Source organism: Archocentrus centrarchus, chromosome 24 (genome assembly GCF_007364275.1).
Source record: "Archocentrus centrarchus isolate MPI-CPG fArcCen1 chromosome 24, fArcCen1, whole genome shotgun sequence".
In the NCBI taxonomy this organism is placed as follows: Eukaryota; Metazoa; Chordata; class Actinopteri; order Cichliformes; family Cichlidae; genus Archocentrus; species Archocentrus centrarchus.
Window position 1 is genome coordinate 13,636,036 of NC_044369.1, and position 20,176 is coordinate 13,656,211.

Sequence of the window (20,176 nt, forward strand, 5' to 3'; positions counted from 1 at the left end):
AACAGATTTGCAAAAGATGGCAATAGATTTTTGCAGATTTATCACAGTTAATCGCCATATTATCACAAACATATTAGATGCAATTGCCAACTTGACCCAATTCAATCACAAACTGATAGAAGACTAATAAGAGACTAACCCTCATCTTATTGCTGTTTTATCACTGTCTTGCACCAAAGTCGCTTCGACACCTGGCTACAAGTGATCTCAGAACTGGTCTTCAAAGACAACAAAATTGCAAGTTAATTTCTTACACTTGCAGTAATTTTGGTTGTGCCGTGGTCTCCAAGCACTGTTTCCTTAGTGTGACTATAACATTACAGAGTCAAATATGCTTACGTCCTGGCATGGCAACACTGAAGGCCTTGCTCTGCGGTCCATGTCCCCTCCTGTTGGTGGCTTTAATCTTGAAAATGTAACGGTCTCCAGGTGTGAGGCCATCTACGGTGGCAGTTGTGGTGCTGCCACGGTACGTCAAGCTTTTCATTCCAAAAGGTTTCATAGCGGGAGCATAAGACAAGATGTACTCTGTTTGAAAGGAGAGGATTACTGGTAGTGAGCTCATTCAAGAGAAAATACTGTCTCACTGATGCTATTTCAACACAAGTCTGGAAAGCATTAGTTGTCTTTCTTTAGTGGTTCTAACAGTGACCATAAACTCACAGCAAAGATTAGTCCTGTGACATCAGTATTGACATACCCATAGATACTGTGTACTCCACACAGATATTATCATTTTGTGTTAAAAATTTTATGGCCAATGGAGAACACCAATGTAAGGGGTGTAATCATGCCAGAAAAGTAAATACTGTCTATATATCTTCTTCATGATGATCACAATAGTTCATCAAAAGGGTCTATTTAGTTCTTAAAAAAAACAAAAAAAAAACAAGCTTTTATTTAAGTTTGACTTTTATTATCCTGGCCTGACCTCTTATCCTCCCATTGGGTTCTTCAGGTGGATCCCATGTTGCTACAACAGCAGTCCCTTTTCCTCTTAATGGCTTGACCTCAAAGTTCTCAGGTGGCCCAGATGGTGCTTGTAAAAATGAATGGAAAGACATGGTGGAAAACGAGTAGCAAGAAAGAAACCATAGGCAACAGAAACTATGAAGGGTGAGGAAACTGCTGCTTAAAGCATGTAAAAACAGTAAGGATATTTGTGCCAGAAGGCTTTAACTGAGGAAAATATTACTGCCATACATTGTCAGAAATTGCCCCCTGAGATCGTGTATGAAGGAGATCTGAGCTATGAGCCAGTCAGTAAATGCTGACATTCCAATGAACTGCAGCTCAGGAGTTGAAACGTGGTCTAAAAGATTCAATAATGGGAGCACAGCAGCCAAACCTAGAAAGTCATATATCAAAAATGAATAATAGGCAGTGAATGTGAAGTGATGTGGTATGAGGAAATAAGTTTAAAAGTGTTATGCAAGAATGAATTGCCTTTTGTAAAAACAATCATTTCTCTTTTCCTTTTCTAGAAAAAATTCAGTGGCTTTGGCTGTCCCCTCATTTTTTTTACACAGTCACTGCCCCTCACTGCATCAGTAACAGCACTACAAGATATGTTGTAAGCAATTCTCAGCATACAGGGTCAATACATACCTGACTCTGGAGTCCTCTGAAAGACGGAGACACTCCACTTGCTGTGATTTTCCCCCTGAGAGATTCTGACAGAGAACTCATACATGCTGTCAGCAGACAGGGTGTCTATCAAAATTCTCCTTTGCGTGCTGTCCTTGTACTCCCAGCGTGCTGATTCACCCTTCTCTCTGTACCTAACTGTGTATGATCTGAGTTAAGAATAAAAGAAAATGTTTTATTCCACTGGGAAGGATCAGTGTTCATTTTTACTCAGTCTCTGTTTTAAATTTCTTTCTTTCTTCTTTGTTAAGCGACAAATGCACTAACACACACTTTAACAGAGCCCACCTGGATGCCCCAGGGGCAACCTTCCCCATCTCGACAGCGGGGTCAATCCAGGAGATGAGGACTGATTTGGGAGACATGACCCTGACACTGATGTCCTGGGCCTCATGTTCAGGTGGTGCTGGACGATACAGAAGATACAGGATATAGGTCATCCTCCTAAACTTTGGCAATTCGGTTTTGCAGAATGAAAAGAATTTACATGTAGCCGGTTGGTTAAAACCCATAACTTAATTTCATAATGGAATTTTCCATCTGGACTAAATAAGTTTTTCTCCCTGGGATGTTGGGGTGCCAGCAAACATGTTCTTTGTCAGTCTCTTTTGAATATGACATTTTTTGTTAATTTGTGGCTGTGAGGTACATTGTAAATGCACTGGCAGAGGTTCACCTAGTGTTACAAACTTCGGTCACAAGGTGGCAACATCGCGAAGAACAATGGTTACCCCTTCAAGATTTTGCCAAGTGCATCTTGGTCTCTGGTTTGTGTCGCATTGGTTTAACGTTGGTGTTGCGTTTGGTCTGCACCAAGCTGGAGATGCATGGAGAGAGGTGATGTGAAACGGCTTTGTAAAGTGCTTGGTAAATATGCCGATAATGCATTGAAATATTCTTCTGTTAATACTTTAAAAAGGTTATCAGGCAATATTTTTACAAGAGGGTGTATATGTTTGTTACTGTTAGTGTTAGTGACTGATACAGTATCTGGTGAGCGGGCACTTAAGGACACTAAGTGTGCAGTCTCCAGAATATCCAAAAAGTTAAGTTAAAGTTAGTGAAACTGCTGTGAAATGTAATTTTGTGTAGCTAGACCCACTGCCATATTTTTTTATGTGTATTTTTCACATATTTCTTCTGTATGTGTGTTTTTTTTTTTTTTTACTCTTTGTATCTTTGTGTGCCATTAAAGCGCTCCAAGAACCTGTGTGGCAACTAATTTCCCAGGCTACATATATTCAGTAGGAAAGGACAGGAAAGAGACAGAATTATAGACAATCGTCTATAAACCTGCAGGTACCTGGTGTGGTTGTTTTGGTTGTGCCTGCTCTGTTGGCGGGTGCACTCTGGCCCTGGGCCTTCTGTGCCTGCAGTGACACCACATGAACGGACTCAGATGCTATGAATAAAAAAGGGATACCAGGCACGGCCAGGGTTTACACTCTGGAAACTAAAGATAGTACAAACAAAATGTATCCTCTTAGCTAAATTATCTTCAATAAGAAACAAACAAATAAAAAAATTTGGATCAATCAAAATGATGTTGCTAGCCTTTCTATTGCTGGTTTGATTGCTGTAATTGTACTACTATAATTCATTGTGTGCTACCTAGCTACCACAGTTGTGCTCAGAAATTCATGCCCACAGACTTCTGGGCATGAATTTCACAATAATTTTGGGCTTTTAATAATTTCTTTGAACTGTTATTTTTCCATGGTGTAATTATTGTATTGCATACATCTTTAATGACTTTAAAAAGCAAGAATTGGGTGCACAAGTCTGAATTTATTTTAGATTTTCTCCAATCCACACAGGGTCACAAGTATATGTACATACTCAAATACATGTACTCACACAAATCTTTTAATGAGTGGTGCTGAAGTCTTTACAGTGTCTTTTAACTTGACAAGGCCAAGGCCTATTAACTTCTCATTAGTGATCATGATTGACTACAACTGGTAGTTTTTCTTTGGCAGCATAAAATTAATTTGTTTGACAGTAGTCATTAGATTGCCCAATACTCAGAACAATGAGAAAGTACAAGGAACTCAGAGAAGCTCTAAGTAAGAGAACTGTAGATTCCCTCAAGCTGGGAAGGTCTCTTGGAGCCATTTCTAAAAAAAAAAAAACTGCGGATTCCAAGACCATCAATTCAAACAACTGTATTTAAGTACAAGTTATTTGAATGTGTTACCACTTTGCCTGGAAGAAGACCAAACCTGTTACCCTTGAATGAGAGGCTTCTGGAATGGATTTCCAAAGCCCCAACTTCAACCTTATTGAAAATTTGTAGACTATGCTTAAAAGCCGGGTTCGAGCCAGGAACCCAAACAATTTAAACAAATTCTATAATTTCTGCCAAGAAGAGTGGTCAAATATCCAGCGAGAATCATGCCAGAAGCACGTTGATGGCTAAATGTGCAACTTGCTAAGGGACATTTCACCAAATATTAGTGAGGGTGTACGTATAGTTTTGACCCTGTGTGGATTCGAAAAAAATCCAAAATTAAATTCAAACTTGTGCACCCAATTCTTGTTTTCTTAAAGTCATTAAAGATGTATGCTGTACAATCATTACACCTTGAAAAGTTGCCCATGACAAATGTGTGTAAACTTCTGACCACAACTGTACTTCTAAAGCTGTCAGCACATCTAAATCATGTTCACATCTCTGCCTCAGCATCATGCTTTACTAAAAAACGAAAGATTTTCCATTTCGTTTAGTGATTAGTAGTATAAGATATTGGCCCTCTTACTTAGTTTGTGCGCAAGTCGATTTCTCTGATCAGACTGAGGCTTGGTGTGGTGTTGGGGTCTCCTTTCCAGCACAGAAGCTCTTGCAAAAACTCTCTCAGGCTGCCTGGGCCCTGAGGAAGACTGAGGTGCCCTCCTGTGTTTCCTGGTATTAGGCACACCTGACAGCTGAGCCTTCCTCTCCATCCTGGTTGCCCGCTTTACAGAGGAGTGATTGCGGGGTGCCACTGTTTGTGAAGATCTTACTGGACCTGCTGATGGATGATAATGAAGGGAAAAATTCAGAGTGCACTGGATTTCATTTTACTCTTAAAATCCCATTGTTCATAATCTGTGTTTTCTGCTAGGTTTGCCTTTGGGGCCTCCTTGAAACTCTATCTTCCATGGAAAATGTTTCAACTTAACTGTTCCACTCAAGACACATCCGCTTATTGATAAACATATAATTACTTGTCACACTGATCCAACACCGCCTGTAAGCATGGCCAGTTGTCAGAGAAGAGAAATGCTGAAGAACTGCATCATGTCCCCTGTCATCTGCTATAACTTCTGGTGTTCTGCTCCCTGCTTCAGTCCAATGCTAGCAGTCACACCATCTTGGACAACATCTCAGACACTGACTCATACAGTCAGACAATCCCCCTCATCTGGCGGCAGTGCTTAGCGATAGCATTTCCAATACAAAAACAAAAAAATATCTGCCCCTCCCTCTTTTTTTGTCTTCTTTGCTTCTCTCCGTCTGTTCCTCCCTTTTCTATTTCCCATAATCATTTTCAGATGGAAAAGATCTGCTCTGTTTCCCATCAGGACAGCTGCATGCACAGCTGGGTGAGTACAGATAAATCAGCTGATGTTAAAAGGTATACGTGATGCATTACAAAGGTTTAAACAACACTTAAATGTAAGCTATTATCTCCTATTCAACATGTAGGATGAGTCAACTGAGAATATAGCTGTCTAGGAGAGCCCACCATATCCAAAAGTGACTTGGACAAAGAAGATGTGATGAGGAAAAACACAATATAAAGACCACCGTGAAGAAAATACATGTGTTTTTTGTGTTTGGTTGTTGGTTTTTTTTTTTGTTGTTGCTTGTTTGTTTGGTTGGTTCAACTTGGATCACTGTTTATTACTTAATGTCTGTATCTCCTGTTTGTCCTGCCAGCACAGCTGAATAAACTTCTTCCCTTTGGATTTAGAGAACACTGACTATTTGTTTAGTAATGCCCCTTTCTGAATCCTCGCTTTTCCTGTCAGCTTTGACTGTTTTCACATATTTCCAGTAAGGAAACTGTGAAATTAAAATAAGAATTTGTGTCATGTCTGGATCAAGTCACAGATTTAATGTTGACAAATGTTGTGTTGGACTTTCTCTCTACACTGTTGTTGATTACAGATTTTTTTTAATATCAAGGCTTTGGAAATGAAATTGTTAATATATAAAAGTATACAATCATATATACAGTCTTGTGAAAAAGAAAGTTTTCATTGAACTGTATGAAGTCCTGTGAAGAACTAAGTACACCACATGATTCAGTAGCTCGTAGAACCACCTTTAGCAGCAGTAACTTGAAGGAATCGATTTCTGCATGACTTCATCAGTCTCTCCTGTCATTGTGGGGGAATTTTGGCCCACTCTTCTTTTAAATGCTGATTCAGTTCATTGAGGTTTGTTGCATTCATTTATACACAGCTCTTTTAAGGACCCACCACTCGACTTTGACTGAGCCATTGAAACACCTGTTGTAGATTTGCTGCTGTGTTTGGGATCATTGTCTTGTTCCATGATTCATTGATACCCAAGCTTTAGCTGTCGGACAGATGGCCTCACATTTGACTCTAGAATACTTTGGTATACAGAGGAGTTTATGGTCGACTCAATGACTGCAAGGTGCCCAAGTCACGCAGCTGCAAAACAAGCTCAAATCATCACCCCTCCACCACTGTGCTTGACAGTTGATATGAGGTTTGTGCTGATATACTGTGTTTGGTTCTTGCCTAACATGGTGTTGTGCATTATTGCCAAATATATGCACTTTGGTCTGGTTTAGCCAAAGGACATTGTTTCAGAATTCTTGTGTTTTGTTCAACTACAATTTTGCAAAGGTAAACTGTACTGTCATGTTCTTTATAGAGAGAAAAGGCTTCCTCCTGGCAACCCTTACAAACAAACCATACTTATTCAGTCTTTTTCTAATTGTACTGTCATGAACTTTAACATTAAACATGCTGAGGCCTGCAGAGCCTGAGATGTAGCTCTTGGGATTTTTGCAGTGTCTCTGAGCATTGCACAGTCTGACCTTGGAGTGAATTTGCTGGAATGTCCACTCCTGCAAAGATTGGCAGCTGTATTAATTGCTATCCACTTGTGAGTAATCTTTCTCATTGCAGAATAATGGATCTATTTTCTTTTTTTGGAAATGGCCTTTTAACTATTGCAATCCCAGATTCATGGACAGCCACAATTGCTTCTTTAAGATCACTGCTGATATCTTTCCTCAAATAGCTCTAGACCAGCAAACTGCCAAAATTTCTGCTTTTATAAAGCTGTTCACACTTGCTGATCATCAATTAATCACGTGCATTTGATTAACAGCACCTGGCTCCTACTTATTGTCTTAATTGCAGTGGAAGCAGTTTGGGTATACTTAGTTTTTCACAGAACTGACTGTATCAGGTGTGTGAAAGCACAGATACAATACACAAGGCAATGCTTATTCACTTAAATTATTAACTTGTTAAAAGGCCTAATGGCTGAAGAGCTAACTAGAATGAACATGTGTTCACATTCACTTCATGGTCATGTATCTCTACCTGCACTAACCCAATAAGTGAAAAATTAAAAAAAATAAATACATTTTTTAGAGTCTGATTCATTGCTTTTGTTTTTTTTTTCGTAAATATTGTTCACCATATGAAAGCTGGCCAGTATCCTTTGCCAATTCAATCTCATCCCAGTCCATATCCATTTGTTTCTTCTGATACCGAGGATAACTTAAAACAGAAAGATCCCCATTTGGTTTTAATCAGTCACCCCTTTTCTCTTTCTGGAAAACTGTCACATTGCATAATTTGGCCCAGATCACAATGCCATGGACCACTAAACCACCGACTTGACAGTGCTCTTAATACCAGATTCCTTATGTCTTTTCCTGGAAGCTCAGTGGACCGAGGTGCCATGAGGCCTGCCGGCTGACAGACATATCACGGCAACAACAGACACCTCAGTGAGTTCAGACTGAAATGCCCCAGAATGTCACTGTTGTGTCTTAGGACGCTCCTCAAAAACTATCTGAACAAAGCCAGATTTTTAACCACCGTCTCTGACATTTCGCAACCTCAAAAAAGAAGTCTAAACTTTGCAAACAAATTGGTATGTTTGGGTCTCATACTTGCTCACTTTACCCACAGTTTAATTTATACAAACAATTCCCCGTCAATGGCAAATTTTTCCTGCCAGCAGAGGTAATCAATTTAGCCCATAATCAAAACATACAACTCTAGTGCCAATGCTGGTGCCATAGTTTATGTATTAGCATACCAGGCTGTTAAATAACCGTGAACCTTAACTGACTTTTACACAGGTGAGCAAATTAGTGTCTAAATGTAAGACCCATATCAGATTGCAGTTGGAAGTTGCCAGAAATTACATGGCAGTATTTACATTGAACTGTTTCACCAAAGAGCAACATTCAGTTTGCACATGTGCTAGCTCATTACAGCTGATTTTATATCTAAAGTGAATGTGTTAAAAAAAATCTTTTATCTTGGTCATTAGCTATGGTTGGTATAAACTGACATGAACACAACATAGCTGTTGTGCTACTATATGCTTGGTTAAAAAAAAAAAAAAAGTTGCTTATTATTTGTCATCCATTAGTTATAAAATACAGGTTAATGACACGAAATGAATTATTAATGATAGCCAATAATGAAATTATTTTATCAAGTAATAATAAGTTTTTAGTTGATAGAAAATGAGATGTCTATCATTTATAACATTTGCTACTTCTCCTTTAGACCCTTACTTTTCACTTGGCTTTATTCTGCTTTTCCAGAGAGTTTGTTTTTGTCTCTGTTCACCAGAGTAAATCAACAAATATGATTAGCTATGTCCCTGGAGCAGCTCTGCCTCAAACAAATAAAACTGAAACTCCAGAGCAGTATTGTGGTTAGCACTGCTGACTTGCAGCAAGGAGGTCCTGGGTTCCCTTGTTGCTTCTCATCCCTTGAGTAGGGAATTTAAATGGGTTTTCTCCATGTTCCCTGCCATGGTTAAGTGGTTTGGAGAGACCAAATTGTCCACTGAAACAGTATGACGCATGTCTATGTGTGACAGACTAGAGAGTATTTACATGACATACTGTAAGCTCAAATCCCCCATAAGGCTGCATAAAAGAAAGTACAGTACTGTGCAAAAGTCTTGAGCCACCCTCATTTCTTCATTCTTTCCTAAGAAAATGAGAATTTGGTGTAGTGATTTATTGAAACGTGCAAACATACATGGAAACACAGTATGTAAGGCAAAAACTGAGATTTTACAGTTCCAACAAGCTTGAAAGTTAATATATTTCATGACCACCTTAATTCCCAATATAGCCTGAACTCTCTTAGGCAAGCTTTGTTGTAATTTCATTAAGTAGTCTTCAGGATTAGTTGTCCCAGCTTCTTGAAGGATAATCAAAGTTCTTCTTTGGATTTTGGCTGCCTTTTGTTCCCTTTTCTGTCAAGATGATCCTACAGTGCTTCAATAATGTTGAGGTCCAGGCAATTGGGGGTGGAGGGGGTGGTGCCAATCCATGACTGATAGTGTTCCATTGTTTGTTTTTCTGTCTTTTACTGTATTGGCAGTGTGTTTGGGAACACTGTCATGCTGAAAAATGAAGTTGTTTGCAACCAGACTGGTATTGCATGGTGGATCAAAATCTGACAGCATTTTTCTGGATTCATAAATCCATCAATTTTAACAAGATCTCTAACACCACTGGTTGAAATGCGTCCCTAAACCATGACAGAGCCTCCACCATGTTGTACTAGTCGCTGCTGACACTCACTGTTGCTTCCTTCGTATATACTGATGACGATTGGAACCAAAACTTTTAAATTTGGATTTATCAGTCCATAACACCTGTTGCGACTGATTTTCAGTCCAGTTCTCGTGTAATTTGGCATACGTCAGCCTTTTCCCCCTGTTTCCCTTCCTAAAGAATGGCTCCTTGACAGTCACCCTTCCACTAAGACCATTTCTGATAAGACTTTGGCAAAGAGTAAATGGATCAGCCGAAGGGTCAGATGCATCCATCAGGTCCTGTGTCAGGTCTTGGATTTTTCCTATTTCTTACTATATCTTAAGGACATGATTTTCAGATACTGTTCATCTGCTGTAGATTGGTTTTTGCCACTTCTTTTGTCCTCCACTCGTCCAGTTTCCACAAATATTTTTTTACAGACACACGAAATACTATGTTGAGATATGCTGGGTTTTCAGCTAACAGTTCTTCTGTCATAATGTGTTATCTTTGGCATTTTTCACAGATTGAACTAAAGAAATGGGAACAAATTATGTGTTTTTGTGACAGCCTGCTAGTGACAAAATGCCACAAGGTAGAATTTAAAATAGCTTTTTTGCTAAGCTGTTAACTGGTTCACAGTTAGGTGCCTTTTTATGCTTGAATGATTCATAGATCAGTGTTTAGGGATTTAACAAACAAAAAAGATTCCTCTGACAATGGATTGGACTGAAAATTAGTGAAAAAGCAGCCAATGTCCAAAGAAAGAACTTAGAAAGACCTACAGGAAACCTGGAGAACTGTTGTTCAAGACCGCTTAAAAAAAATCTGCCTCCTTGGAAGCAAAATATAAAAAAATGAAGGGTGGCAGTTAATTTTTGCCTAGATGACAGAGCACTTACAGTATACCTAACACTTAAAGTGCTCACTTTATGTATATTCAGGCAAACCTGGCTTACAGCAGTCTGTCTGTTATTGATTTCTTGTGATTTCAGTCTATTGAATTCTCTGACACATAAGAATATTTGATAATTACTATGGCATACATCATTAAATCTAACATGCCACAAAACAGATTTTAAATATGGCTTTAAATGGGCATGTCAGAGACAACTGAGTGTTTCCTCTACTGATCCCATGGGGAAGAGGGAACAATCGCCTGAAGGCAGAGAATTCAAGGGTTTATTTTACAGATACAATGCCAGCTAATAATTACCGGAAGTTGCCTCTAAAGGATTTTTACCAAATGATTTGATACACAGTATGTAGCTCAGATGCACCATTCCCATTTTATGTTGGTAATAATGCTCTGAGATCAGGTTTACCTGTTGATAAATTGCTGACAGGTGCACCGCCCAACACAGCAAAGCCATCCAGGTTAACCCATTCAGGGTCTAAAAACAAAAACACAGGGTATCTGGATAAATTATCTAGTAAGTAAGCATTTTGTAAATAAAAAAGAAAACACAGATTTTCTAAATATTGTTTACAGAGTCGATATCATATCAGGTCAACTTTTAGTCTCTGTTGCTCTAGCTGCGGCCAACCAGACACATTAATGATGTGGAAGCAAACAGTATGGGGTTATTTATGACAGCTGATGCAGCTCTCATATGCTCCTGAGGGAACAACACATGATCTGCAAGGAATTTCTGGAAAGGCAACAGTGAGACTCGGCTCGGTTGCCAGATTTTTTTAGATTTATGGTGAACTGCGCTGGAGCTGGAGAGACCACAGTGGCCACCAGAAGTTGTATTGGGCAGCACACGGGAACACAAACACACAGGCATCTGTAGATGCTTTTTTGAAAACACACAGACAACGCATGACTTCATCACTTGGCACCACCCTATCCTTCACCACAACCACCACTAGACACACACATGCTGCACACACACACACACACAATAAGTGGCCACAACACAGGATTATAGGAGCAGGGCTGGGCTGGCTACAGACTTCAAGTCGCTGATGAAGTACGGTGCCAAGGACAGAGGAAAATGAAATAATGACAAAAGCAGGCTAGACTGTGTCAGTGACCCATAGTGTATGCATGTATGTATATAGAAACATAAGGACCTGACTTAAGGTTTACAATGTGGGATTAGAAATTACAAGAAGAAGCTATTAAGACCTAAAAATAAGGTCCTTTTCCGAAGCCTTAAAGAACAACTGCCTACTGAGCTAGGATGATGATAGCCTGTCACGCACATCACTCCCGGTGTGCTTTCCCTCTGGCAAACTTTTAGGACAGCACATCCAATTATGAACTAATCCACAGATAGAGATTAATCATCATTAATCAAGTATACATACACATGCGCGTTTATACACTTCACCATCTTGATTGTCTACTTTACTTCTCATTCCCTGCTTCATTCTTGGCGCTTGTCTTGAGAAAGTGCAGAACTGTGAAATTTCAAAGCTCACTTCACGGTTTAAGGCAAACCTTATTTGTGTCCTCTGTGTCCATTTACATCCTTCTGGATTACTTTTTTTTTTTTTTGTCTAGCAGCTCTACTAACACTCACATCCCCATTAGTTCCAGTTAATTTTCTGGCATAACTTCAACATGGTTTATGGAATCATGACCACTTGATTTTAACATCTCATCCAGCTCTTTCTGGACTTCTTTGGATTGAGTCTTACCTACATCCTCCAACAGAGGAGAGCGACTGTCCTTGCTCACTTTAGTGAATTGATGAGACTTTGTGGGTTTATTGGAGCTGATTGTGAAGCGGTCCACAGGTCTTCCGTCCAGATGGATAGAAGGCTCCCAGCTATCCCCCAGGCCCTTCTCCACAGATGTTTGTTTCGCATTTTGGGGTCGTAGGGGTTTCTCTGCTGCAACACAAACAATGTCAATTTCTGGCTGTATGAATTTTATATAAACACTGTTTATTTAGCATGTGGCATTCGGTCAATGTGGAAGCTCCTTGAACTTGGATTCTTTTTAATGGCCAGCAAAAATAAGTCTCCCTAAGAAAATATCCTTTCCTATCACCTAATTTACAAACTCGAGAAACAAACTCAGGTCTCTGTTGCTGGTGTCTTAATTAAAGCAGCATTTCTATTTCATATATTTAGTATTATATTTAGAATCAAATGCATAATAAAACAGGCATAGCTCATAATCAATACAAGAGTGTAGTGTAGATTTTCAGCTTGAATTCAAGACGTTTTACAAAAATTTCATAATAACTATTTAGAAATTACAGCCATTTCTATACACAGTCCCCCATTTTAAAAGGCTGATCATTAATTGGACACGGCCAGGTGAGACCTGCTCTCTTGTTGTCTTAATGAACCAGACAAAACATCTGAAGTTGGTTCAAAGTACTGAATTTGTATTTTGTAGCTTTTCACTGTAAGTATGAGATAGCAAAAACTTTAGAAATTTAAAAAATTGTTAATGCACAGGCAAGCTCAGTGACACCAGAACACCTGAAAGACCACTGTAGACAACTAAAGTGCATGATGACAGAATTATTTCCATGTTTAAGAAAAACTACTTCACAACATCTAACCAAGTCAAGAATACTCTCAAAGAGGCAGGCATATCAATGTCAAAGTCTTCGACAAAGAGACGCCTTCATGAATGGAAATACAGAGTTTACAACAATGTGCAAACCACTGGTTACACTGTGATGGTGTACAGAGAGAACAAAAACTGTATCTTTGTCCAACAAATTATGGATCTGACTGTACAGTGTCCTGTTTCTCAGTCAGATCAACCCCATCATCTTCAAATGCAACCTCCCAGTGGCTGTTTTGCAAAAGCTGAATTCTGATTTTTATTTTTAATCTAGAATCCTAACTATTGAACACAGAAGTACAGCACTGACTAGTTATCATATTTTAATAACTTCATGGCAGCATGGTAACAAACAGTTTCTATTATTTTGAGCAGTGTTTTTGTCCACCCAATAAATGCAAGCCTGTTCCAGCTCAGGTCTGGCATCCACCAAGTTGTCAGGGAAGTTTTAGCTCTAAAATTCATTGTGTACACCTGTGTTGTCTGTCTGCTGTTTGAGCCAGGGCAGGTGGCATTCATTCAGGTTTCAGTGAAATCAGCTGCCTGTTCTGATGCTATAAACTTGAGAGCAGTGAGCATGAAGCAAAACTGCCTAAACATTCGTATAACACAAAAAAAGAGATTCTCCTTTCAGAGATGCACAGTCATTAATGCAATATTTATTAAAAATATATCATAAGATCCTTTTTTGAGCATTTGCTACATAGATGGCATGCTATTCTCATGATGGTCCTGGCTGCGGAGGCTTACAGGAGCGCTTTTGGTTTAGTATCATCACAAATTCACCTCTCCCAGCTGGATCTTCACTTTTCACATTCAGACATAATTGCTACTCAGACCTCCTGATCTCTTGTTATCCAGATGGCCACAGCTGTTCAGGGGCCTGCAGCGTTGTCTCAGCTTCAATGGGATTTTATCATGTGCTAAAAGATAGTCTCATATTTGTTTTCACTGAGTTCCACCATTACTACTCTAGCAGCAAGTCCTGAAATAAAGGCTTGTATCACTTTGCAATCTGAGGCATAAATGAGAATGATAGTGGGGTGTTTTTTCAAGTTAAAAAAAGGCATGCACACACGCGCGCGCGCGCGCACACACACACACACACACACACACACGCGCGCGCACACACACTCATTATTTCCTCATTAATGCAGTCTTACAGAGTTAGTTTCATCAGCTGTTCGTGGTAGTCCCCACTGACACAGGCTGCTTCTAATAAGGCTGTGTATTACATAGAAAGGGATCCGTTCCTCTGTCCAGACATCGCTCCTTGATTTGGTCTCTCAGGAAATCAAGACTCCTTCAAAGACAGCAGTTGCACAATTGCTATCCAAGAATAAACACTTTGGGAAGTAGCTATGCAATAGTTGCTGTAACATCATAATCTTACTGAGCAAAGGCTTGGTTTCAGTGAGTTGCCATGGGAGAGTGGAGCAATAATAAAACAGCATCGTCTGTGCTGTGTTTGTTAATGTGAAATGGAAAGAGTATGATTGAGTTAGACAGTGGAAAGTATTAAATATGTGAAGAATGAGGGCAGGGCCTGGGGTCATTATGTCGCTGTCTTCTTCTTGATGTTTGTCTGTCTAGAAGAGAGTGGACGAGTGTGTTAGATGGATACAGGATGCGTGGTACACATGCACCCTCAAAGAGTCACACACAGGCACGCACACACGTGTAAGAGCATGTGTAGAAGCATACGCAGGTAAGCCCCGAAGTCAAATGACTGCTGAAAAACGATTCCATAAAATACTTGTGCTCAAACACCTGCAACCGGCTCCACTTTTTACAAGAATACCTTTTCACCTCACATCAAAATCGAAGGCCCTGACCTCACATTCACCCCGTAATAATTTGCTGTTAACTTCTACTAAATGTCTCCTTCCACAAACTTGTGCCAACAGCAAAAATCGCTAGTGAATGGCCAGATGAAAGTGGCAGTCAAAACTCAAGTTTGAGGTGAAGTCTAGATGGTTAGCTGTATTTTCAAATTTGGGATATGAGTCACATGTTTAAACTGTTGCTCAAATAGTTTGGGAAGAGGCAACTGGTTCACTCAAATGACAAAAGAAAGAAAGAAAAGAAAAAGAAAAAAGTATTTTTCATCACAATGAGCCGTGCAGGTAGCTTGGGGGTTTTTTTTGCCCAGTTTTTCAAGTGTTTTCTTCTGAGGTTTCTGATGCCACTTAAATTAAATACCATTTTATAAGCAGAAAATGTGCATTAAAAAAAAAAAAAAAAAAGAACACCAGATGCCTTTTCAGAAACAATGTCCCAGTAACTGTTAATAATCAACAGAGCCTGCCGTGAGAGGTTTTATTCAAAGGCTTTTCTGTTCGAGTGGGTTCTGTGTTTTATCCACAACAAATGAAACGCTGATTCTGGAAAGGTGCTGTTTAATGTCATTTTTAAATTCTGAGAGAGCACCGCAAACAAAATTTCCAGTTATCCAAATTGTTCTGGGGTGGAGGCGAAAAATTGCAGTAAATAGTGTAAAATTGTGGCAACAGCCACCCAACGGTTGGCACTTGCGGTAAGCTGGAAGACAACTCTTATATTTGTGTAAAAGTTCAGCTTTACACAAACCTGCAGATTAAATAAGAAGCTAAAGTCAGGAGATGGTTAAGCTTAGCTTCAAGACTGAGAAACCTCTTTTACAAGTGTTTACGTGTGCAGAGATTTGAGGGAGTTAAACAACACAGTGTTTTCTTGCTTCTCTTGTCTTTAGATGTTTAACCTTTGGATAGAGCCAGTATCAAAAAGTGTTTCCACATGGTGTTTAGATACGTGTGTAATACTGGTTTTCTTATCCAAGTCACTGCTGATTTTTTGCCCAGAAAGCCCGAAGATTGCTTTAACCATCGTTTTCTTTGATAGTTAGTCTTGAGACAGTAAATGGAACTTACACGTTTAAAAGGACTTTCAGATGCCTCTGTGAAAATACATTTATCTATGTGGGAGGTGTGAAATCTTGCCTAGTGCTACATTATTCTTTTACCGGCTTCAGCACTCCCTCACCTCTGATGATCAGTAAATTCTCTACTGTAATCAGCGTTGTTATAAAGCCAACAGCAGACTGAGAACCAAGATTATCTTTGCCTTCTGACTGCAGTCGGTCACACCAATAACCGAACTGTCTGACTTGATGCAGCCGCTTTATTGTTTTGACTTGAGCTTAATTTGCCACTGAATTGTGACTGAGAAGAGATTTTATTTAAAACAACGGCCTGAAGTAAGTAAGCGCTTAGCTCGGGCAGGTTACATGCGTCCATATAAGACATTTATGGCATATGACATCTACAATCAGAAGCAAGCAAACATTTAAGATCAAACAACATACTGTATTTAACTTTCTCTGTATTCTAAGCAATTATTTTAAGCAGTCACTGATGAGGTCTGACATCTTATAGTGTTAGTTTATTGCCCGTCTTCTTGCAGCACACTTGGTATGCTCAAATCTGCCAAGCTTTGACAGGTGTGTTTTAGCCCAGGTGGTACTTGTTAAAGCAAGTGGAATGATGCTCAGAGATGACATCATGACACAAGACATGCCGTTGCTGGCAGGTTTGATGTGCAGCCAAGGTGCAGGTGAGTAGTGGCGTAGGGTCAAGTGATTAAAGATTATGGAAAGCATTAGCAATATTAGAAATATGCAGGAAAAAAAAACAGCTCTCACTAAGTCTCTGTTTTCTTGAAGCAAAAAAAAGTGGAAAGTCTTCACCTAAAAGGTTTCGGTGAAATCTGCCATGTGGGGTTTCCTGAAGAATCTTGACATGTGAACTGGAGCAGAGTAATGAAATTCCAGTGGCCTGCAAGGACATGATTCCTTCTTTCTCCTCACTCACTGTCCCTCGTACTCTCCATGCACTTTGTGCAAATTCCAAAAGTTGATAGGCAGATTTTCTTTCTATTCCCTCTGCACTGCCCCTGCCTGGGTGTTCAGATATTCCCATGAGCCAATTCATCCTCTTTTATGAATAATTTGAGAATGATGAGCTGATGACATGTGAGCAGAGAAAGTTGATGAATAACACTCTACTCTCTCTTAACAACTGCTGTCAATATGCCCCAGAGGGAGGCATTTACAGTAACTCCAAACTGCTACAATCTGCTGCAGCAGTGAGCTGTAGTTGCAGTGGCTCCCAGGTGTAAATGTGTGGAAGTGAATAAATGTGAAGCAGGGTGAGACGACATGCACGCCTGCTCTGCAAAAGCTCCCAAAATGATGGAAAAGAAAATGACTCAGAGAAAGGACCACAACAAATAGCAGCTGCCTGTATTCAGTGAAAGCAATGAGCTCATGCACTAGGTGCTTACATTTGAGAAGGAGGCATATAGAAGCCTACAGATCAACTGACAAAATAAGTGAACTGAATAAAATCGAGGAGGAAGGGGCAAGGGGGGAGTCTTGCCTTTAAACCCAGCCAAAAGGATTACCTGCCTCCTCTATGAAACTCCTTGAGCTTTATGGCACTTTTGATATTTTGAATGTTTTCACTGTCTGGAGGATGTTGAATTCTTTCCCTGAAAATTGATTTTACAAACAGCACTTAAGAAACTTCAAAAACATATGTGCTGCTGTGGTTTGCATCCTCTGTGCTTGTCAAAAAAGTGCTGCACATCTGATATATCACTGTGCTTTTCTAGTAAAATCCTGCCAGCCTTTGATACTCTTGTGGGTTCAAAATCGGCTTTATTTCCCTGTCCATCCATTCCTGACTAAACCTGATGGATGATGTGACATCTCAAAGGATGCAGTATCAACTCCTTCACTTCTAGTCACTGATCAAAGTCCATTTTAAAGGATTTATCCCCATATTCACTTAAATTAGTCACCAATTTGGTATGACACCACTCACAGTGTTTTTCACAGCACTTCATGATGTCGCCAGAAATTTGTCATCATCTTCTAGCCATGCATCACAGTTACTTTAGCATGTGGCCACTGAGGAAAGGACTTGTTCCATAACTGCTCGGTCCTGCATCATAGTTTCCCCCCACAAAGTTTCAAGGGTGAAAAATGCTGTCACTCCATATTTTCTATAATAGCTCTCAAATGAAATCCTTCATATCTGAATGACTCAAACTGCACACTTGAAATGAAACATTCCAATGAATTAAGTCACTGCATTTAATCTATTTTTCTATTTTGTTTTCTGCAAATGGAAATATGGGCATAGATATGTAAACATGCAGATATCCGCACATTCTAGTTTTCTTTTTTACTTCTTTTTAGGCATGACCACATTCTTTTGAACGCATTCTAAATATCCAGTAGCAAACCACATGAACTTTGTCATCAGTTTAAATTCTCTCTGTTTACGAATGGACGAGAAAGCAACGGTACCTGGATACTCAGAGAAAACTGGCATCAAATTACATGACACATAAGTGCAAAACTTTCACTTGCTTAAAAAAAAAAGAGAGAATAAATCAATATTTTACCTGTCCAGCTGCATCCTGGCCCACAAAACGTAAGAAATAGCGCCAACAGCGTCCTGCTTGCGGCTAAAGCCATAGTGAGTGTGGCGCACTACTGCTGTGGTGCGACGCACCAGCTGGATGCAGAGGGCTGGGACACACCAGCCCTCTTCCCTCCCATCTGCCGATGGGAATGTTTCATTTCTGTCTCGTTTATATCGGTAAATCTACACATAAACGCATTGTTAAATGTATTATTAGTCGATTGTAGTTTGAAACAAGTGTTCTTATGAAGCAGAAAAAAGGGTGGACTGTGGCCAGAGTACTGTTTATATATATGAATGCCTATAAGTTGATTTTTTTTTCATTCACATATTTCAGTGGGCCTTCCCTGCTCTCATCTTTTTTTTAATATACACGCTGTTCAGCTAATGTTTTTTTTTATTTATTTTTTTATATAAAAATACTAAAATAAAATTCAGAAAATGTCTCCCTCTAGAGGGAACGGCGATTATTTCACCCAAAGCATAATATCCTCCTGAGACCTGAGCTCCTGTTTGCGATGCATTTTTAATTTCTCCTAGATATTTGTGATTAGATGGACCTGATATGTATATAAACTAAGCTTGCTCTTTGAAAAGGAAGCTGTATTTTGTTACATGGTTGTTACATACTTTTGAGAAAAAATGTCCTCAGATGTGGACAATGGGATTATTTTATAGCATAACAACAAAAACAACATGACTTAACAAAGTATAAAACACTATTGAGCAGAATGAAGTATAAGGTGCAGCAAAGCCAAAATGTAATGTCCCCATATGTGGACGCACGGTCTCAGGAGGTTAAAGGCTGGTAGCAGCTACAGCGATGGAAAAACTGGGAGGAGTTGAGAAATACTAAATTAAATCCGACCTATGGATACTTCATTTTTAAAAACAGACTATATCAAGTCCTTTTTTTACTGTTTTAAGACTGTATAGGATGTTATTCCCAAGCTTCCTGTATGCGACCATTTATGGAAGCTGTTCTCCATCAATCTTCTTCTGGTCCACCTCACGATTAAACCTTTCCATGACACCATCCGTGCAGCAGGTGTGAAGGAACAGAACTGCGGGCCAAGCAAAATTCCAACACATCATGATCTAATTCGTGAGACTAAGTTCATAATTACATCAATTTTCCGAAGAATTAATTTAACCACTAGATGGAGCAGACTGCTGTTATCAGTGAAATGATGCACCGAGGACAAAACTGGAACAAGTTGTTACATTTTGTAAACACAAATTTAGTAATAGTGTGTCTTATATCGATTTTTTGTTTGTTTGTTTGTTTTTTAAATAAATATAATCTACATGTTTTGCCTGATTTTCTTCTTCAGTGAGCAGAATAGTTTAAAAATATATGTGTAGGTAATATACATGATGTCATGCTGCAGTAAACTAATTTATGCCTATTTTCTTTTAAAACTGAACAATTAAAATTAATTATTTCATGCCAGCCACACTGAAGTCAGGAGGATTTTCTGCTCCAGTGGACGCCTTTGCATCATTTCTTTTTCATGTGAGAGCTTATCAGATTTCCCAGAGGTCCTCTGGGTTTTGCTGTAGATCCCCTTGACCTTTAATGCTATAAAAGCAAATGTCCCGTTAAGACCTGCAGCAATAATGGCAGCAGCAGTTACCAAATTCACAGTTGTTTCTTTGAGTGGTTGGCAGGTTATTCTGTTATCAGGAAAACATCATCGTATCCACCTGCACCAGTATGGGCCCAACCAACAGTTGACCAATAGCTCCCTCTGCTGGCT

General features: G+C 39.4%; 1 protein-coding gene across 3 annotated transcripts in view; it reads right to left on the reverse strand.

Moving 5' to 3' along the window:
- The window catches only part of fndc1 (fibronectin type III domain containing 1), a 40,809-nt gene extending 22,318 nt beyond the window's left edge, over positions 1 to 18,491 (reverse strand). For 2 of the 3 annotated variants that reach the window (XM_030720892.1, XM_030720890.1), the window contains exons 1-9: positions 18,397 to 18,491; positions 12,063 to 12,257; positions 10,739 to 10,807; positions 4,407 to 4,658; positions 2,951 to 3,049; positions 1,936 to 2,053; positions 1,609 to 1,796; positions 932 to 1,039; positions 340 to 528 (exon numbers count right to left, since the gene is read on the reverse strand). In XM_030720892.1, coding sequence (XP_030576752.1) covers positions 340 to 528; positions 932 to 1,039; positions 1,609 to 1,796; positions 1,936 to 2,053; positions 2,951 to 3,049; positions 4,407 to 4,658; positions 10,739 to 10,807; positions 12,063 to 12,257; positions 18,397 to 18,469 — 1,291 coding nt within the window. In that variant the 5' untranslated portion in view covers positions 18,470 to 18,491. The remainder of the gene's footprint in view (positions 1 to 339; positions 529 to 931; positions 1,040 to 1,608; positions 1,797 to 1,935; positions 2,054 to 2,950; positions 3,050 to 4,406; positions 4,659 to 10,738; positions 10,808 to 12,062; positions 12,258 to 18,396) is intronic. The other variant, XM_030720891.1, reaches the window with a different exon arrangement.
- Positions 18,492 to 20,176: the final 1,685 nt, after the last annotated feature.